The sequence below is a fragment of the Hydra vulgaris genome, chromosome 12 (genome assembly GCF_038396675.1).
Source record: "Hydra vulgaris chromosome 12, alternate assembly HydraT2T_AEP".
Classification (NCBI taxonomy): domain Eukaryota; kingdom Metazoa; phylum Cnidaria; class Hydrozoa; order Anthoathecata; family Hydridae; genus Hydra; species Hydra vulgaris.
The window spans coordinates 43,344,386-43,365,624 of NC_088931.1; the positions used below are offsets into that span (position 1 = coordinate 43,344,386).

At 28.3% G+C, this 21,239-nt stretch overlaps 2 protein-coding genes across 18 annotated transcripts in view; one reads left to right on the plus strand and one right to left on the minus strand.

Moving 5' to 3' along the window:
• LOC100208093 (prestalk protein) overlaps positions 1–5,682 on the plus strand; it is a 109,716-nt gene extending 104,034 nt beyond the window's left edge. For all 17 annotated transcript variants that reach the window (XM_065813352.1, XM_065813363.1, XM_065813354.1 and 14 more), the window contains 2 exons: positions 1,095–1,130; positions 5,478–5,682. In XM_065813352.1, coding sequence (XP_065669424.1) covers positions 1,095–1,096 — 2 coding nt within the window. In that variant the 3' untranslated portion in view covers positions 1,097–1,130; positions 5,478–5,682. The remainder of the gene's footprint in view (positions 1–1,094; positions 1,131–5,477) is intronic.
• Positions 5,683–14,791: 9,109 nt separating this feature from the next.
• Positions 14,792–21,239, minus strand: part of LOC100207064 (ufm1-specific protease 2) — a 43,386-nt gene continuing 36,938 nt past the window's right edge. Inside the window, exon 3 of the mRNA XM_065813369.1 lies at positions 14,792–16,697. Within this exon, the coding sequence (XP_065669441.1) occupies positions 15,150–16,697 (1,548 nt within the window). The 3' untranslated portion in view covers positions 14,792–15,149. The remainder of the gene's footprint in view (positions 16,698–21,239) is intronic.

The window sequence follows — 21,239 nt, forward strand, 5'->3', positions numbered from 1 at the left end:
ACCACAAAAATTTTTATCCTTTTAAATTTGCTTTTAGTTGTTCTGTATATTTAATGTTTTTCATTGATTTTTATTCTTTAATATTTTCATTGTTTTCGCTTTATCAGTTTTTTTAAACACATTTTTTCACATTTTTGCTGTTAAAAAAATATTCCTTCCATTTACGATGTCATTTCAAAGTATTTATATTTCAGGCAACTCCTTTTTTGAGTCCGCAAAAAACAGGTTTTAGGCTTTGTTTTCAATATTTATTATCTTGCATAAGACTTGTTTTTTACGGACTTACTAAAGAGGGGTGCCTGAAAAAACATTTGCTATAAGCAAAGTTAATTTTTATATAATTTGTCATTAAAATAAATTTAAATAAAAATTAAAAAGTTAATTATGACTTGGCTGCGATTCGATCTCTCTGAATTCGCTTGCAACAACCTCTAAGAAACTCAAACAAACCTACAGATGCGTTTGTAAATTAAATTTATTCAAATAAATATTTGCGTTATCGTATAAAGTATCTAAGGGGGTTTAAGGTGAAGAGGAATCTGCAAAAAGCGTTCAATAAAAGTCAAAGTGTGGGGGGGGCGGTATGATCAATATTAAAAGTACACACACTCTAATTTAAAAAATATTTCTCAACTTATACAATTTTTTCTAAATTAAATATTTTTTAATTCATAAAAGAGGGGGAGAGGGTGTTTTAAACAGTATGCGTACTTTTAAGGGGGGTTGGGATTCAAAAGTACGCACGGCAACAGGAGGATGGGGGTTAAATTTCTAAAAATTTTGGCGTACGTACTTTATGGATGACCCTTTAGAAAATGTTTGATGAAACATTTTAATTTCGATGAAAAAATCTGTTAAATATAGTTTCAATCAAAGAATTGTCGATAAAACATTTATTAACTTTAATATATAATTATTCAAAGTAATAAATTTTAAGTTATTAAGTATTGTTTTGTTGTAGTTTTTGTTATTGTTTTAATTGGTTGCTACTATTTCTTTGTTATATTCATTTTCACATACCAATAAATGTTAGTTGATATTTATTAATATTTACACATAAATAAAATGTTTGTGATAAACTTCTGTTAATTTAGGATACTTGCCGCAACATTTCGGTGTTAATAGTAAAGGTAATTATCTAAATATTTTCCTTATTTTTATAAAAACAACTACGTTTTGAAAATGTTCCTTAAAATTTCTATTCTTGTATTTGTTTTAGTACATATTTTTAAAGTTCATTTAAATTTTTAGGCTTTTATTATTTTAAGACTTTTGAAGCTTCAAAAATGCCGATTTTATTGTTATTAGTTCAGTTTATGAATAACTATTGTTATTAGTTATTATTTTTTTTTTTTTTCTTCTTAAAAATAAAATGGGAAAACATGTGTAAAAAGTTGTAATGAAATTACTTAGGGCGTCAGGAAAGTTTGTACAACCCCCCAGAAAAATAATTAAAATTAAATGTATTTTTTATTTTACTAAATGTTCAAAATATTCGCCATTATTATTTATCCATAGTTGCATCCTTTCTATCCACCTCTCAAATGTTTTTTCATAGTCTTCAATAAGTATGCTTAAAAGTATCTTCGTAATTTGTCTTTTCTGACTTTCATTGTTCGTATGATTGTCAAGATGAGTTTTGATGTGGTCAAAGAGCCAAAAACCTAATGGAGCTAAGTTTGTCGAGTAAGGTGGGTGGTGAACTATATTGAATCCGGCTTGATCTTAGAAAGTTTTCATTGCTTTTGTGACATGAGGTCTAGCATTGTCATGTAGAAATTTCATGTTTTTTGCACCTGAGGTAGGTCTTTGCTTGTTTATTTCTTTTATATATGGCTTCAAGCAATTTCAATGTAGGAATTAGATGTTATGGTCTTACCTTTTTCCAAATAATCAATATGAACAACGCCTGTTGTCTTAAAGAAGATAGAATACATGTTTTTCGTTTAAAAACGGACCTGTCCTACTACTGTTCTAGGAGATTCACCTTCGGTTACTCCACTCCGTGGGTAAAACCACGGTTCATCACCAGTAATAACATCACACAATCGCCATTTAACTTTTTCGAATTTTGCTAAATTTTCCGAACAAGCTTCAACCCTCTCCTTTCAATTATTTTCTGTTAATTGGTGGGGCATCCAATGTGATGATAATTTTCTCAGCCCTAGTGAGTCATGTATGATTTCTCCTAAAGTATATCGGTTAATAGATGATTGCTCCATATATTGTCAAAAGTTGAATGAGTATCATCTTCAATTATTTGCCGAACTAACTGGATATTTGCACGGTATTTTGGCGTTCAGAGCGTGGGTCATTTTCTAAACTCTCTCTTCCATCCTTGAATAAAGCGGCCCATTTGGAACTGTTCTATATTTTGATGCTTGGTCCCCATAAACTTTTTCGAGTTCATTGGATATCTCGGTTGATGGAATTCCAAGCAGAGCACGAGTTTTAATTCTCTATATTCAAATTTATTTTATAAAGTTTTTTTTTAAAGTGCTTTTACTAAATTGAACTTTTCCAATGCTTTATTAACTCGTCGTCTCTGTCTGTTTGTTTGTTTGTTTCTCTGTGAGCATCAAATCTTGCAATCAATTTTTGAGTCACTTCCTGATGATAGATTTTCTTTAAATTTTGCATACATACTCTTGCTTGATGACAATACAATATTCATTGATTAGTTTTGTAATAAGTCAATTAATTTCGTTAATTTTAATTAAGTTTATTTTTTATATGGAAAAATAATAAAAATTTTACAAATAAGTATGATTGTATTTATACTTATACGCGCGTTTAGCATATTTGGATAAGTTGACTTAGTATACAGAATGTCTTTGGTCCAAGACCAGCATCTTCCTGAACTTTTTTGTTTTTTTACACACGCATACAGCAGAATGTTAATAAAATGAAACAGTAATATCAGAAAAAATTGATTGCAAAATTTGTGTTTTAATAACATATAAAAGCATTGAGTTTTAAAAACTCATTTTTAATTTTACTTGTTTTATTATATAAGCAATATATAATAAAATATCATGGCGCTCTATAAGTAACAGGCCGTGACACGCAAAATTCAAAAAATAATAATGGGGACCAATTTTAACTTAGAATATTTTTTGTTGCTGAATTAAGTCCACAGCCAATCATGAAACAAATCTTAAATCTATGCATCATGAACTTTTAACAAGTTGCCATATCAGTTAATTCTTCAATTAAATCTTAAAATTTAAAAATACAAAACACACCTTTTCAGTTTTTGTCATGCTGTCAAACACGGAACTTGGTGTTTTACTTCTACAAATTGATTCAGAAGAGGATGTTCCAAAAAAATCAGATCGTGGATTTTTTGATTTTGGTTCAGCATCTCCAGAAGAGTCTTGCTGTTTTTGACTATGAACTAATTTATTTGCATATAGACTTTTTATTTCTTTAGGACATTTTCAACATTTTTCAATATGCTTCGTCATTTGAGTTCCGTTTTTAGACATAATGTCAAAGCAAAAGGAACATTTAACTCTTTCCATTTTGCTAATTTGTTTCATGGATATAAATAAATTGGCAACTATGGTTTTTTTTCTCCCTCTTGTATGGCCTGCTTTACTCATTTTTAAAACTAAAAATTTACTATGTTATGCAAAATATCTAAAATTTAAATATAATTAAATAGAGAACATTATAAGTACAGTAAATTAATAATAATAATAATAATAATAATAATATATATATATATATATATATATATATATATATATATATATCAAATATTAAACAAAATTAAGTAAATGTATTTAAATATAATAAATTTAGATAAAAAGTGTTTATTGTGTCAATATATAACAATAAAGTCAATAAAAATTAAATAGAGGAAGATAAAGTTAACTAATAATTTTTTATCTAGGACTGCTATAACCGTGTTAACCTAAACATTAACAATTACCTTTAAAAATACCAACAAAAAAATAATTTTAGTCAAATTCAACCTTTGTTTTCCTATATAAATCTGAAATTAAAATGTGTTTAATAATATTGCCATTAAAGTTAAATTTAGTAGCTTAAATGATAAATTTTTAAATAATTCCCAAAAAAACCAAAAAAACGGACCCCTACGTTTTTTTTCCAAAAAAGCGATTAAAAAAACCAAAAAAACGCGTCACATCTCTATGCAGGACATTCTTGTCAATTTTGTGGATTTTTTCTTAATGAGTCTTTAGCTGAGGTATTTGACAACTTACCAACACTTGAAAAAAGTATAACTGTTCAATCAAAGATGTCTCTTGTTTACATTGCTGGATATGTATCTCGAAATGATGATTTGCCTAACGAAGAGAAACTTTTGACTAAAACAATGTTTTATTCTGAAAAGTTTGTTCAATATCTTAAATCAATCGATAGAGGTGGGTTGAAAATTCCTTTTGATAATACTGTCCAATGGGTTTTCTTCTCATTTGTACTCTTTATCTCTATGATGTCCGACAATGTTTGTCGGACATCCCTGTGCAATATTTTTATGCTAATATCAGAGCATTACTCTTTTGATTTGGAGCGACATCATGGTAATATACTGTCAAATATTTTTATTAAAAACTATTGCAAACTTTCAACACCAAAATCAAACAAAGAACCATCTCTTAAAATTTTAAAGTTGTCATGTTAGGTTAACAGTCATTGACATTTTTATTGTTATTTATTTGTTATTATTTAATTGATTCTTTAAAGTTTCTGTTTTATAATTTTAAAAGTATTCCTTATTCACATAAGGCATTATAATATATTCTTATTTAAAGATGTAGTTTCCCAGTATTTTTACTGTAGTATTTTACAAAATAAAAACCATAGTATGCTATTTAGTTCTCTTTTTTACCTGATTTTAAATTTGTTTTTATTTCATTGTTTTGGCAATTTTATGAATTAAAGCAATATAATTTTTTATGAAAATTTTAAAAAAGATCTATAAATTGTTTTTATAAATTTATATAAATCGTTACTTTATATATTGTATTACATAACGGGAGACATTAAATAAAAGTTTTTTTGAAAACAAATTATATTCGTCATATTTATTTTTTGAAATATCGGCCCCCACATTATTTTGCGTGTCACGGCCTGTTATTTATAGAGCGCCATGTAAAATATATATTATAATTTTATAATAAAAATGTAACCAATATGTAGAGAAATGAATGATCTTTAAAATGATAAATAATGACATAAAATTTGTTTAAATACATGAGTTTTTTAATAAGTTGCACGAACTTTCCTGACGCCCTATGTACAATTTTTCATTATTTGTATTTTTCATAATTTGGAAATAAGTCAGGTTGCAAATTTATACTTCTTCAAAAAAATTTAATTAATGAGTTATCATTAATTTATCATTAATAAAGGTTATCATTAATAAAGTTTATCATTAATTTAAATTTAAGTTTTTATTTTAACTTATCGAAAATAAATGTTTTTATTACAAACTTTTTTTTTAGATTGTTGATGAAGGAATCTGCTTTTTTATTGAAAACGAAAGAAGTTTGCACAGATTTAAAAAAAAATTACTTTTTAAAATTTTTGTGCTCCTGTTGCACAAACCGCGATTAACCTCTTTAGTTTGTAAAAAATTTTATTTTGTTCTTAATGATTATTTTTATGCTTTTAATGAATATTTTTACTCGAATTAAATCTTGTTTTTAACTTATTGTTTTTAATACAAAATAAATTAATTTTGTTTTTAATATAAATAGATTTTACAATTATCTTGCACTGATGAGGTTTGTTTTAAGTTTTGTTAACCCAGAATATAAAAGAAATCAAAGTTGTTGTTATTGTCACCTTAACGTAGAGGTTATACCTGTAAAATCGTACGTGCTTGTTCATCATAAAATCAGTGCGACTTGAAGACTTGTTTTCAAAATAACTCTCTCTAACTCGTGTAAATGTAGGCTTTCGGTTGACACGAGGTGTATTATAAACTGTCAAATAAATGGTTGACCATATAAACTGCAAGGACTGTAAATCAAAAGGGGTTGGTGAGAATTTTGAGAAAAAAATAATTGTCTTCAAAATTGGTAGGAAACACGATAAATCGGGTTCTATTAAACAGAGACCATGGCCTACTGTACACGTCCTGATTTGTTGCATTTTCCTTAAAACAAAATTATGAGGGTAGTTTTTTTACGATTTAGGTTATGTTTAAAGTTGTTGATAATATTTGCTTTAATATTATGTGATTATTACAACTATTTTATCAAAGTTTGCTTTTTGTTTTCGTAGTCATGTAATTTCTGATTAATATTATAATCACGATATTCCATTAGAGAGTGGAATAATGAAATAGACACACAGACAGTCTATTGCGTTTACAGGATATAATCGAACAGCTTTACGTATTGTTATTCAAGTGAAGATAAAAAATGTAAAAAGAATTTTGATTTTTAACTAATGAAATATATAATATTGAGATTTTTAAGTAATAAATTTTTTAGTAATAAAAACGGTTAACAAAATGTGTTGTCACAAACTGTAAAATTGGTTACTCTACTGGTCCAAAAAAGTTTGATTTTCCTAAAGAAAGTGATTTGCGAAAAGATGTATATTTTTTGTTAATAGAAAGTATGTATTTAATAAACATTTTTGATAAATTTATTAAATGTGAAAAAGATACACCTTGAAAATCTGCTTCAACTATTCACCCAGATAATATAACCAAAATGAACCAACTTTGAGATAATTATAGAGAGATAAGTTTCAAAATGTTGATAAAATAATTAATCTTGATTCGTTTACAGAACAAAATTTTCCACAAGGATTTACATTTAAAAATCTTCATGATTGTGTTGTTTCTAATAAACTCTTTTTTGATGAAAAATTAAATCGCCCTATAAAAGGTATCAAATTTTTTTACCTTAATGGTTTCGCAGTGGTCATTATTGCATGTTAACAAACTGTTGCATATTTTTCCTTACCATAAAAGAAATAAAGCATGTAGTATGAATTCAATTTTGACGGGGCTAAATGAAAAAAGAAACTATTCTTCTCAAGACAGACCTCCGTATTCTGTTTCTGTATTCTGTATTCTGTTATATGTTGAGCACTTATTTTACGTCACATTTCAGTTCAGTTGTACAAGTTATTGTAAGGACATTTGCTTTTACCATTTTTTAAATATATAAGTGCTTTTAAAGGTAGTAATGCGTTTAAAGCTTTAAAAGTTTCGTTACAAGAAAGTTGTGTATCAAGTGATACTGTGCTTCTTGTGAGAGGTGTTTGCAAAAAGTAGCCCAAGACCAAATCATTAAATATGTTGGTTAAGATTCAGAAAATAATCTTTATAAAGGTTATGGGTGAAAAAGAAATTAATAAGTGTACCTCAAGGCACCAATCTGAATATAAAGTAAGAGCAGTTGTTACCAATAGTCAAACTACCAATGAATACATTTTTAGAAATTCATAAAGTATATAATGGAGATCAAAAACTATTTATTTAAGGAGCACCTCCTTCCTAACCAATGTCAAAAACTTTCCCAGAGGTGGGGTTTGAACCACGGATCCTTTGTTTCTGAGACAAGTGCAAAAATTAAATAAAATTTGACATAAATTGTAAATATATAATGTTATACATCAAAATAATAATTTTTGGGTCAAAGACTTCAGTTTGTTGATAAACTTTTGTTTTACGCGCAGCTTCAACGCGCATAATGCGCGTATGCACGCGTTAAAGGTGACTATAATTGTATTAAAAATTTTTCTTTATGTTTTAGAATCTTCAAGACAAAAACATTTTTTTAATATTTGATATTTTACTCTACTTGATATTTTTATAAAAATGGTTTTAAAGGATGTTGATACATAGAGAAAAAAAACTGTATTTTGTTACATTTATTTTATTATTTGCATTACAACTAATTTAATAACTTCGTCTGGTAACGGTTTCCCTCGATGGCTCTTATGTTTTCTAAAAGATATGCTTGATACTATTCAGTCTGATCTTACTAGAAGGTAGTCATCTGATTCATCATTGTGTTTAATCTTAATATTTTTGCCGTGTGCTTAAGTCTAGAATTTCTTATTTGATTATTTAAACTCTCCAATGCATCTTCCGAATATACTCCGATTGGCAAAGGTAATTTATGTGATATAGAAGAACTATGCAGTAGCAGTTTATGTACAGTAGGAGACCTAACATACCAGTCGTATAAACTCACTAAACATTTAGCTGTTTCAGTGCAGTATAAATCTAATTCATTGATATTAATAGGAAATCCACAAGATATGGTTATGAGAATATTATGCAATCTTTCTATATTATATTATTTTTCTATATTTGTAATTTTTCTGTATTACAATCAATTAAAGGAATTTCAGAAAAAACTTCACTATTTTTAAATGCTCTTCTAGCAGTATTGCCGTCATTGGTATTTCCAAACCCAGTTTTAAGCATGTCAACATATAGGCTTAGCCGTTCTCTGAAGAGTACCTGAATCTCTTTTTTTTTAAGTCTACAGATAATTTTTCCTCGATTGTTTTTGGCTTATACTTTTTAATTTCAATTTTATAACTCAAATGAAGAATAAGTTCCAAGCATCCAGCAAAGCTGACATTCCGAGCTCTAAGGCTGACTCATTTTTAGTTCTTGCTTTTAATAAATCAATATTGTTTATTTTGTTGGGTTTAGCATTGCACATATTGCAGGATTGAGTGGATTTTGTCTCTGTAAGTGCGTTAACTACTTTATTATCAAACATTGTAAGATCAACTCTATAGCTGATATTAAAGGTCACCTTTCTTCCCGCAATATCAAAAACTTTGCAAAACGTCTTTAAGGTATTTATTTGATTTTTTAGATCTGATTCTTATTCTCTGGATAAAATTGGACGCTCTTTTTTATATTGTAGGTGAAGAGTTCTACAAAAGTGACAACTTGAAGGATTTCCATTTTTCCAAATTTCTCCATCTTCTACTTTGAGCAATAGAGGTACAAAAGCTGTACTAAAAAGATTTTCTTCACTTTTAAGTTCTATACTTGTGTTGCTTGTTTCGTTTTTCTGTTTATAAATAATTTAGCTTGATGCTCCATCAAAACCAATCTTTCCATAAAAAACTCATAAAAACATAAACATAAAAAACAAATATTTCGTTATCTTGACCACAATTAGTCATATCAATCATTTCAGTTATTCTACTAACAGTGTGGTCTAACATGCTATGTAGAGTACACCTTTGCAGAAATTTCAAAAAAGTGTATATTCTCAGGATAACATTCAAATTTTTCCTCGAAAATATCATGCAAGGTAGGATAAATATGTACATTATGTACAAGAGCTGAGTTTTTAATCATTTGCTATTGTTTATCGCTGAGATCAGTGTTCATTTTTAACGCAAGAGCTTCCTCTACACTCATATTAATGGGAAAGGTTTTATTCAAAGTTTCATCAACTTTTTCTATCTCTAAAACATTAGAAATATTGTTTTTTAAAATAGAGGCTTTTTTTTTCTCCGGCAGCGTTTGCACTTTTTGCAGAAGCTAAAAATAGAGCTTCATGATGTTCAGTGGCTAGTTCTTTCATTTTTTTTCTTTTGCTGCGCTCTCCAAGAACACTCCATTGTTTATGGGGCTTTCCAGAACCAAAATATCTATTTTATTGTTCACAAGATTTTTTTAAAGCCAACGATTTTCATTTTGAATAAATGAATCATAATTTCGTCCACATTGTTTTAGTTTTTTCTTCTTCTTTGAAATAAATAAAACTAAAGCAACCTTTACTTTATTTAAGTTTTCTTTGCGAATTTCTTCAGTATTTTTTATTAAGCAAATCCTTCTATAATCTTAATTTATCAACTCCTAATTCAAATAATAAAGTTGTTCAGTTAAGCTTTTTCAAACATGTTTTACTTATCGAATAATAAATCGTTCTTTAAAATTGTCAATAAATATTTTAACAAACTCTTAAATAGTATATAATGACAAAAGCACGTTTTTTAAAACTATATTTAATATATATGATTTAAAAAGTATATCAGTGCAAGTAATACAAGTAAAAAATTAAAATTTAAGTTTCCCGCCATTTTCATTTGTTTTGATTATAACAAAATAAATACAGTTGGAAATACAGTTGGAAATACAGTTTCACCAGTGTTCTCCGGGTGAAGGCGGTTTGCATGAAGACGACGGTGATTACGTCACATCGTCGTTTTGGAAACCTTATTTTTCCTTTTTAAGACGCAAGAACACATTGATGTTTTATTATTTGTTTGTTTTTTTAACAATTTTTTATATTACTTGAATAACGAGGGTATATATAACCCCTAGAAATATTGTAATTTATTATAAGAAAGAGGTTAAGTTTACATACTATACCAGATGTTTCAACTTAATTAAATTTTATAAAAGCTTATCTAAGATGTTAACTTTTAAAAATTATAACAAAATACTTTCAAAAATGGCGGAAAACAAGGTTTTTGAGTGTTTAACAACATTTGTTTTTCTTTAATAACTTCCAATACCGCAGGAGACCGCATTAATCCCTTTATATTTTAAAAGTGGAAATGTTAATTAACTAGAAAATATATGTATTTTTTTGGAACTCAGTGGAAGATTTTTTTAGGTAATATATAAACCAAAAAAATACAATAACTTGCAGCCTTTTTTTTAAAAAAGTCTTTAAACTTAAACAAAAAAATGAAACTTTTTTTTTTTTTTTTTAAATTTGAAATATATAGAGCCAAAAGATTATCTTCAAAATAAATATACATTTTTATTTAAATTAAAAGTACTCTATTTTAGTTAAATAAAAATCTCACATTTTTCAGTTTTCTATGAAAATAATAACAAATTTTTTCACTTCTTTTTACTATAAAACACAAAATAAAAGTTTTATTAAAAAATAATTTATACTTTTGAAATAAAAAATTATTGCAATTTAATATTATTTAAAAAAGCGTACTTAATTTATAGAAAAGTTGTGAGGGGTTTATTACCATTTTTTTGTTGTTTTGAGTCACTGAGCAACGCAAGCTGCTGTTTAATAATGAATTTTGTGAATAATAATCAAAATTGTGTATAAATCACTTCAGCTTTAAATCTAACATAAAAAACACTAATATAAATATTTGTATATAAAGAAACAATTACACGAAAGCTCCAGGTTCATAAGTAGTCCTTTCTTTTTGAATATCGTCAGATGACTTTTTTTTCCCGCGAATTATCTTTCTACGAGCCTATGATGCTCAAGCTCGGCTCGTTTATTAAACGAGCCGAGCTTGAACATCATAGGCTCGTCCATATAGGCTCAATTAAAGCTCGATTATATATATATATATATATATATATATATATATATATATATATATATATATATATATATATATATATATATATATATATATATATATATATATATATATATATATATATATATATATGTATATATATATATATGTATATATATATATATATATATATATATATATATATATATATATATATATATATATATATATATATATATATATATATATATATATATATTTATCCAATGCAATGAGAGCAAGACTTATATTTGTGAAAATGTAATTTTAACTATTAGAGTGCAGTGTTTAATAGGAAATATTATGTTTGTGAGAGTTTACATTATGTTTGAACTTTGAACATTAAGTTTGAACATTGAACTACTAGTTTTAACTTTTATTTTGAACTATTAGATTTGTGAGATCTTATTTCATTATGTTGTTTATTTGTATGTTTAATAGACTGTAGGATTGTTTATGTTGTTTGTTGATTTGGACTTACATTATTTACAGACGAGCTTTTAATGAACAATTTTTTTTTTCTAAACGAGCTCTAAACTAACAGGTTACAATAATTATTTCGAGTTTTGAACCAGTCGAGCTCGAGCAACATGTAAAACGAGCCGACCCAAACAATACTAATCCTTAACCAGCGGAGCTCGAACAAAAATCTTATGTTCGAAACGAGCTCGAGTCGAGCCTGAACACTCCTAATATGTAAACGTTCGGCTCGATTTACAGGCCTATTTGCTACCAATATTAAAACTAGCCACAGCATCAAAAACTCCAAATTTTAGCTTTTCAAAACCAACAAAACAAATCTTAGGCTCTCAAATCATGGCATTGAAAGACTCATTGGCATTCTGTGTCAATCCATAGAGACACATCAATAATAGACTGTATTCACTTAAATCTTTGTAAATAGGTTTTACATGAGCAACTACCGACAAAGACAATCTAACATCTGGTTTATACATTGTTGTTTTGTTTATTTTATCTCGCTGAAACAAGCACCAGCTATTTTTTACTTTAGGGCAATGATCGTGCCACTGGTTTTTTTTGGTCGATGCTACAGGAACAGGCTAGCAATAATTGTTTTTTTTCATACCTACTAAGTCACCTACATTATGCCTGATGGCAATACTATTATAGTTTTGCAAAAAATCTATCATATTCAATGTTAATTTGTCTTTACCACTAATACCTTTAACCTTTTTGCGTAGTTTGCGAAGTTGGTTATCTACTCTTTTCTGAATGTGGCCAACACAGTGCAGACGCTCAACTTTTATATCCTCTCTATAAACATTTTCAATTGATTTTTGAAATTTGCTGTCTCCATCGCCATAAAATTTTGTGTATTTGAGACCATGTTTTGCAATTGATCTTTTAAATATATTCTTAGTACCTTCAGGCTCCGTTACAGGCGCTGAACCACGATAATTATTGATACAGACATGAGTGGCTTTCCAGGAATTTAACATGATCAGTTCCTTTGATTTTCTCATAGAACTCACATGACCTGCATGTTTTAGAAATAACTTCAACATCTAATATTTTTCCAGTATCAACAGATATGGCAGTGATTACACCATTGAGCAAAGAGTAGCCTCTACGTTGCCATGATCATTTGATACCCCAATTTCTGTTTTGGAAAGTTTATCATAATTATTTCTTGCCATTGGTTTAGACATATATATCATTGTTGTAAATCGTTGCAGATTAGAATAGTCTGAACCAATAGTGTGCATTGCATATGTTATGCGTAAGTTTACATCATATCCATTCTTTCTACACACTGGGGATGTATAAAAAGTTAAACTATAACCACATTTACATAATACACTTATTGATGAAGCTAGTCCTTTCTTTTTGGCAAAGTTTTCGATCAGTAACAATTTCCCATTTTGACATTTTGGGCAAGGCAGTTTACTAAAAACTTCAGCTAAAATAGAGACATCAACAAGTCGGTATCCTTCAACTGTTTCACTTATAGTTTTTGTAAAGTCAATGTCTTCAACTTTTTTCTTTGAAACATTTGATGCAGAGTTAGAGCAAGAAGGAGCAGAATTTTCTTGATTAGTAGAACTAGAGTGAGGAATATAAACGTTTAGTATTTTGCTTTGATCTCTTTCCCATAGTAATAACTTATTTATAATAGCCTTACAATATTTTTACAATAATCGTTTATCTTCTACAATCGACCAAACAGTATGGTATTTTTTTGATGATAAACTTAAGTCTACCATTTTTATAAAGATTTTCAAGCAGTGAAGCAAATGAGGTTGATTATTATCGTAAAAATTCTTTAATTTAGGACTATATTGGAGTCTATAGAAAGATATTGGTTAGTGATTAATTTTTTTTATTTATGGTTATTATTATGAGATAAACAAAATTCAATTATTGAGAATAAATTGCTAATTATGTTTTGAATCATCTAAATTCGGATTCTACGTTAAATTTTGATTTAAAAACAATCCTATAATTTTTTTGGAATAATTTTAAAAAATGTCTTAAATTATTGGGGGGCATACCCCTTAAAATATAATTAGTGCAGGATTTTCCATTGTTCTTTGTAGCGTCATCCGTGTATTATTTCTCCTTGAAATAATTTCGAAAAGAAGCAAACAATTCAAATTAATGCAAATAAAAGCAACAATTTTGCATTTAAAAAAACTGTGACATGCTTTTAGAATCAAAAATAAAAAGTGTCAAAGCCGTTTGCTATAAGGTTTGTGATATTCATCAGGGGCGGATTTAGGGAGGAGGGTTCTAAGGGTCTTGAGACCCCACTCAGACTTTTCCTAATATTACTTTTTTCAAATTTTTAATATCGCACGTAATAAAATTTCTTTCGGGTCTAGCTTAAACTATCATTTAGTAATGTAAACAGCATTAAAAAAACAGATTCACGCGAGTGTTTGTTAAAAGTCAAAAAATATTTTTCAAAAAACGTTTAAAAAGCATTGAGCCCCATCCCCCAAAAAATATTTTTGGATCCACCCCAGATATACACGATGCTTCAATTGCATTGTCAGAAATTAAAGGATCATGAATTTGCACTTGAAATATGACTATATGGTTTTATAGTTATTATTTATATATAACATATGGTAATAATATTGTGGCGTGGAAGGAGGCGCCAAAGATTGTGAGGCGCACCGGAAAATTTCCCGGAGGGCCAGTCTACGCCTGCTCTGAATGCCTTATGTTTCTTTCAGGCATTGTTTACAATTAAAACTTTTTGAAAATTTTTATATCAATATTCAAATTTTGAATAAAAACTTCGAAAAGGTAAAATTTTTGTTAGATGAACTTGAAAAGGATTTTAAAATTCCCTGCTTGAAGGAAACTTGATGTAATGCGCTGAAGCAATTTTTGAATTTGAAATAACAAATTATATCGGTTCACCAAACACGTTAGTTTAATGCAGGTGGGGCGTTAGTAATCATCTCAGAGTGAGTAATTGTGAGTTACCTAGCATTAAATTAGTAAAACTGAAAAAAAACAAAAAAAAAACATTAAAAGTATCACATAGATCACCAAATATAAATTTAAAAATGTTTTTTAGAAAATTAAAAATTTAAAAAAATTCATCATAAATACTCCATAATAAAGTTTTCTTTTTTAGTCTGGTTTTAATGCTATAAGTATTAAATTTTAAATGTAATTATAAAATGACTTACTATAAAATACAGATTTTTATTCCTTAATTAACGCGATCACTTTAAAACTACAAATAAATGTTCATGTTTTGTTGTTATAACACTCTGATTAGACCGAAGCATATCATTATATAGTTAAAGTTTTTATAATTCAAAATAAATGCGCCTAACAAAAATATAAAAATTCTGCATTACGTTGCAAAAAACTTTTTAGATTACTTTAGGTCTTTGAGGCATACATAAATTATAATGCGAATTTTTGTCCCAAAAGTCTGGTCCTTTCCATCCAACCCATCCTTTACTTAAAATAATTTTTAGGTTATCAGTACCGGTATAATGAGGATCTACCACTAAGAACTTTGTTTCTCCAGTGTGCTCGTTAAAAATAACACCAACAATAGTATGAGCAAGGACTCCTCCACCAATCATTAAAGGCGTCCCTTGTTCTTTAAAATGAGTATATAGTTCTCTACCTTTAAACGCCAGGTCGGCTCCTGAGCTAACATAAAGAGTTTTACAAGTAACATGATAAAAATAATCTAAACAATAACCCACTTCGACTGATCCAATCCAATCCTTTGAGCCAACAAATTTGATGTCTTTGTCACCCATTGCAAACAATGCTTCTTGTATTTCTTTATGATGTGGATAAAGGCGGTCACTATAACCTTGCAACCAAAACCAAGATGAAAGCGTTTGCAAAGACCTATAAGCACATCCCCATCCATTATCATCAAAATTATCTTGCATATAATGATGATACGCGTATTTACCGTTAACTAGCGCCATCATACTACCTTCAACAACTGGATGTTTGAGACTTTCATGTGGATTAACAATTTGGAATATTTTGTTTGTACGATTATCGAAGTAGGATAGCACTCGTCTAAATACAGGATATTCTTTCGTAAGCAAAAAACGATCATGAAGTTTCTCTTTGTAACTCGAATAATTCTCCTCAGGGACTTCAATTCCTTTTAAATCGACACTTGGGAGCAGTACTGTCATAGGGAAATCCGCGCCAGGAAGTTGAACATGAACAGAAGAATATAGATAAGAAAGTCCGCCTAATTTCATCAGAAGTCGAAGAGCGTGTTGCTGTCTAAAAATTGAATCACGTAACATAAACAAAAGCTTTTCGAACGTTGTATTGAGAGTAACTGTTGCCAAAGCATCAACAGACAATTTGAAAACAATACATTCGCCTACTAGACTGTTAGAAAGTAAAACTGGAACATTACACTGTGCAGTTTCTTTATCTTCCTCTAACTGCTCATTTTCCTGCTCATCTGAAGTGATTCGCATTAAACATTGCAAACTAATTACTTTATCGAGAAAGCTATTATCAGATAATTTGAGTCCAAGATTACTCTTTATATCAGAAACAAGATCAGCGCATGTCAAATAAGGAGAATTTTGAAAAGCATCGTTATCATAAAGTATCGTCCCAGTTGATTCAAGTAAAAACGAAATTTTATTTAAAATAAGTTCCTCAAAGAGTTTGTCGATTTCTTTAAGCAATCCTTCAATCCCAGTGTTAATTAGCCACTTGACAAGCACATCATAAAAAATACGAAAAAGAGGTTGTTTTAATTCCACATCAGCCTCAGAGTAAACATTCCTCACAGGAATGTTACCATCTATTTTGCTTAAAACTTGCCACAAACATTCACTAGGTTTAATGAGACACAAAACAAAAGCTAACGCTAATTCTATATCTTCTAATTGCTTTAAAATCTTCAAGAGGTGTTCTGCTACCTAAAAGAAGTATAAACAAAGTGGTAAAAATGTGTATAAAGCTAATTTACAGATACATGTTTAATACACACACATGAAGTAAATTAATAACTTGTTTTCTGTGTGAGAGAAACTGCTTTGAAACACTTCATTAGAAAACGAAAAAAGTGTTCAAATCAATAAATTTCAAATTTAAGTTCATACATTCAGGGATGCGAAATTGGAGTCCGGAGTCCCTGTTTTTACCCGGACTCCAGAGTCCCACCTGTCATAAAAATTGTTGAGACTCCAGGACTCCATGATTTTTTTAATTTTATATCAGAATATGAACGTTTCTTAACTAACCCTACTAGCTTTTATAAATTTATTAATTTAAATCTATTTAGCTAACAGTTACGTAACTTTAAACCAGTAAAAGCATTGAAGGCATTGAACAACGCTGCATATAGCAAGCCCTCCGGTATATAAACTATTAAAAAATGTGCAATGTGTTTATGCCATACATTGCCTTTATCAGACATTGCTTTAAAAGAGTATAAGAGGCAAACATATGCGGTACACAAGACATTTGGTGTACACAATTTGCTAGATGCAGAACTATGTTTAGGCAAGGGTTACATTGTCTTGGTTTTTCCGTAGGAAAACGCAATAAAAATTTTAATTTTAATAAGTTTAGCGTTTCGCTTTTCTACGTAAAAAACCGGGACAACATTAGCTTAGGCACTAATATTTACACTCTTAAATCTACTGCTGCCGTGTTGCAGTGGTTAGAGTTCTAGCTCAAAACCAAGATGTCAATTTATAAATTGACCTTTATATGAAAATAAGTTTGAGCAAAAAAAAAAAAAAAATATATATATATAATTTTTAGGGTCCCCCTAAAAGTTCGATTTTGGGCAAAAATGTTGGGTGTTTTAAATGCCTTAAATACCTTAAGATTTATCCTATAAAACTTTTTATTATTTTAAATAATATATGATGGTTGAATATTAATTACATAAAAGAAGCATGTTGAAAAAATTAAGAAATTATTCTAAAGAATCTTCTAAAATTGGTTAAAAAATAAATTTTTTTCTTTACAAAAACCTATTTTATAATTCGGTGGCGTATTTTATAACTCGGAGGCGTATCTTAAATTTTTCAACATGCTCCTTTTATGTAATTAATACTTAATCCAACATATATTATTTAAAAGAATAAAAAAATTTATAAGATAAATTTTATGGCCCCCGCCAGGCGTTTAAAACACCCCACATTTTTGCCCAAAATCGAACTGGCGGAGACCCTAAAAATTACATATATTTTTTTGCTCAAACTTATTTTCATATTAATGGCCAATTTATAAATCGATTTGCGAGTTTAATTTCAAAAATTGATAAAATATGAAACACCCTACTGAGCACACTGTCGGAAGTAAAATTTGTAACATTTTTTGAGTTGTAATAATTTATCAATTAAATTAAATAAAAACGCATTACGACATTTTCGTTTAAATACGCGTTTAGTTTACAAGTTAATATAATAATGATTTTATTAACTATATTTTGTGGTTAAATTAAGTAATTACGTAATTTAAGCAGTTATGTAATTTTAGGAAGAGTATAAAATAAGAGAAAGCCGATGTGCGGAGAATGAAGTTAAGAGTGGTAATCGAACTCAGACATTACCAGTTTAACAACTCATTTATGCTAAGTCATAACATCATATATTATTAAAAAGAATAAAAGTTATTATTTATTAATATATATAATTAATATAAATAATCAATTATTAATAACAATAATATATATATATATATATATATATATATATATATATATATATATATATATATATATATATATATATATATATATACATACATATATACATATACATAAACTTCGTGTTTAAAAATTTATTTTTTCAAAAGGTTTTATTTCTTTAATTATAGTTTAAACACCTTAAAATTATTGTTAAAATAAATTTTGAGTAGAAAATGTTTGAACCGAGTAGATAAATTTGATGAATGTTAGCAACTGTTTGTTCTTTTTATTATTCGAAAAAGTGAGTAAAATTTGAGGGCGAGTTATTGCAATATTTTAAACAAAACATATCCATATTTTTGTTTAGAAAGAATCTTTGAGATTACATTTATGTCTTGAGTAAAAAAACTTTTACTCTTTAAAAATAATTCAAGTGTTTTTTTGTCACATAGGGCAAAGAGCCCTAATAATGGCCGGGTCTTATTAAGAGCCGAATTTGGGTCCGCTTTTATTGCATTTATTTATTTGGCGGAACATTTATCTAGTTGTTGATTATACTTTTCTGTTTCTTTAATATATCTATGTTTTAATCTAACTTTTATAAATGTTTTTTCAGTCTTGATTTTAAGGAAATCTTATTTTTCTCAAGGTTAATTTAAGTGAATATTTTATGCCGTAAAAAGTAATTTTTGGTTTTTTCATGCAACTTTGAGACATATTTTAACGCAATATTCTTTCAAGTATGTCTTTTTGGTTTATTTTGATCTGTTGTGTACTTTAATATTATTACGTAAACTGTTTTGTTCGTCAATATACGATAGGCAGAAGCATCAATATAACCTAAACTCCCAGATTTCAAATAGGTCTCAATAATAGCCATTTATTTAACCAAATAAGAGCCACGGCTCCTATTTTTAATATCGAATTATTGCGTGGCTATTATTAGGACAATAGTTTAATTCATTGTGTATATAGTTTAAACACAAATTGTGTCACAATAAATTAGACTTATATGTCCTTATTATTTTAAAAGTTCTAATAACTTATATGTCCTAATTGTATCCTTATTATAGTTATACTTAATGTTTATACATGGTAAAGTAAATACTGATTATATTTAATATAAGGCTTATATTAACTATAATCAGTATTTACTTTAAGATGTATAAATACTACGTATAATAAGTATTTACTTTACAGTATTTATTATAACGGTTTATTATGTCTGCAAGTATGTAATTTTATTTGTTTTAATGTTTGTAAATATTTAAAGTAATGGTTTAAAGTAATGGTTTGTATTTTATAATTTATATAATACAAATAAACAAAAATTATTATTATTAATATTTACTAGCTACATAACAATTTAAAATATATATATTTTGTATATTTAATTTAATGCTCACTAAGTATTATGTATTATAAGTATTATGTTGTATTTAACCATTGTACTTATGTATGCTATTTCTGTTATATTGATGTATAGATATGTTTGATAAGCATACTTTATGCTTGTATATGTATTTGTTTGTGGTATCTGTATATAACCTTACAAAAATCTAATGTAAATACATTATCATAACAATGTAGTCAGTATTCTCTATCTTTTAGTTAATTTGAGTAATTATGGGAAAAACCACGAAAATCACAAAAAAGAATAACAAGATTAAAAAGAACACTGCCTCTAGTTTTAATTCAAAGTTGAACCAGAAAGTGACAAATGTAAAGAGATTTCAGTGGTCCAACAAAGATATGAAAAATGCAATTGCAGCTGTTCAAAATAGTTTAATGTTGCAACGAGAAGCTGCAGCACAATTTAGTATTCCTCGGTCAACCCTTGGTAAATATCTTAAAGGCAATTCAGTTCATGGTGTCAAACCCGGACCTAGTCCAATATTATCAATGAATTTAGAGCTAAAACTTGTTGAATATGCCGCAACAAGAGCTGAACTTGGATTTGGATTTGGAAAGAGACAATTTAAAAAATATGCATCAGATTTAGCCACAAAGCACAATTTAAAGTTTAAGCGTTCAACTCCTTCAGAAAAATGGTGGCGCTCATTTAATCAGCGACATAAAAATTTAGTTTTGCGAAAGCCTGAAGGTACTTCATCAGTCCGTCATCAATGCATGTCTATGTCAAAAGTTGCTAAATATTTCTCTTCACTGCATGAAGTTTTGAGTGACACTTGTGCCCTTTTAAAGCCTTCATTAATTTGGAACATGGATGAGTCTGGGCTACAGATGGATTTTAAACCTCCTAAAATAATTGCAAAAAGAGGTACAAAACACCTTCAATCTCGCACATCTGGAAAACGTGAAACCATAACCATTATTGCTGCTGTAAATGCTGCAGGTGGTTTAGTACCTCCACATTTGATAGCAAAAGGTAAAACGGCTAGATCTCTTCATTCTTTTAATACTGCAAATGCACCATCAGGTTCAAATTGGAGTTTTAGTGAGACAGGTTGGACAAAGCAAGGAATTGCATTTCTTTGGTTCACTAATACTTTCTTGCCTAATATAGGTAGAGATAGGCCACAAATTCTCATAGTTGATGGTCACGATTCTCATAACTTTGTTGAGTTATTGTCTGTTGCAATCGAAAATAACATTTATATTGTCGAAATGCCAGCGCATTGTTCGCATTGGCTCCAGCCTCTAGATCGCACAGTATTTGGTCCTCTTAAAACCTATTATAATCAAACATGTCATGAATTAATGAATGAATATCCTGGAGTTACTATTGACAAGTCAACTTTTTGTGGCCTTTTTAAGAAAGCCTGGGATCAAGCTCTCACAGCTGCTAATATTATTT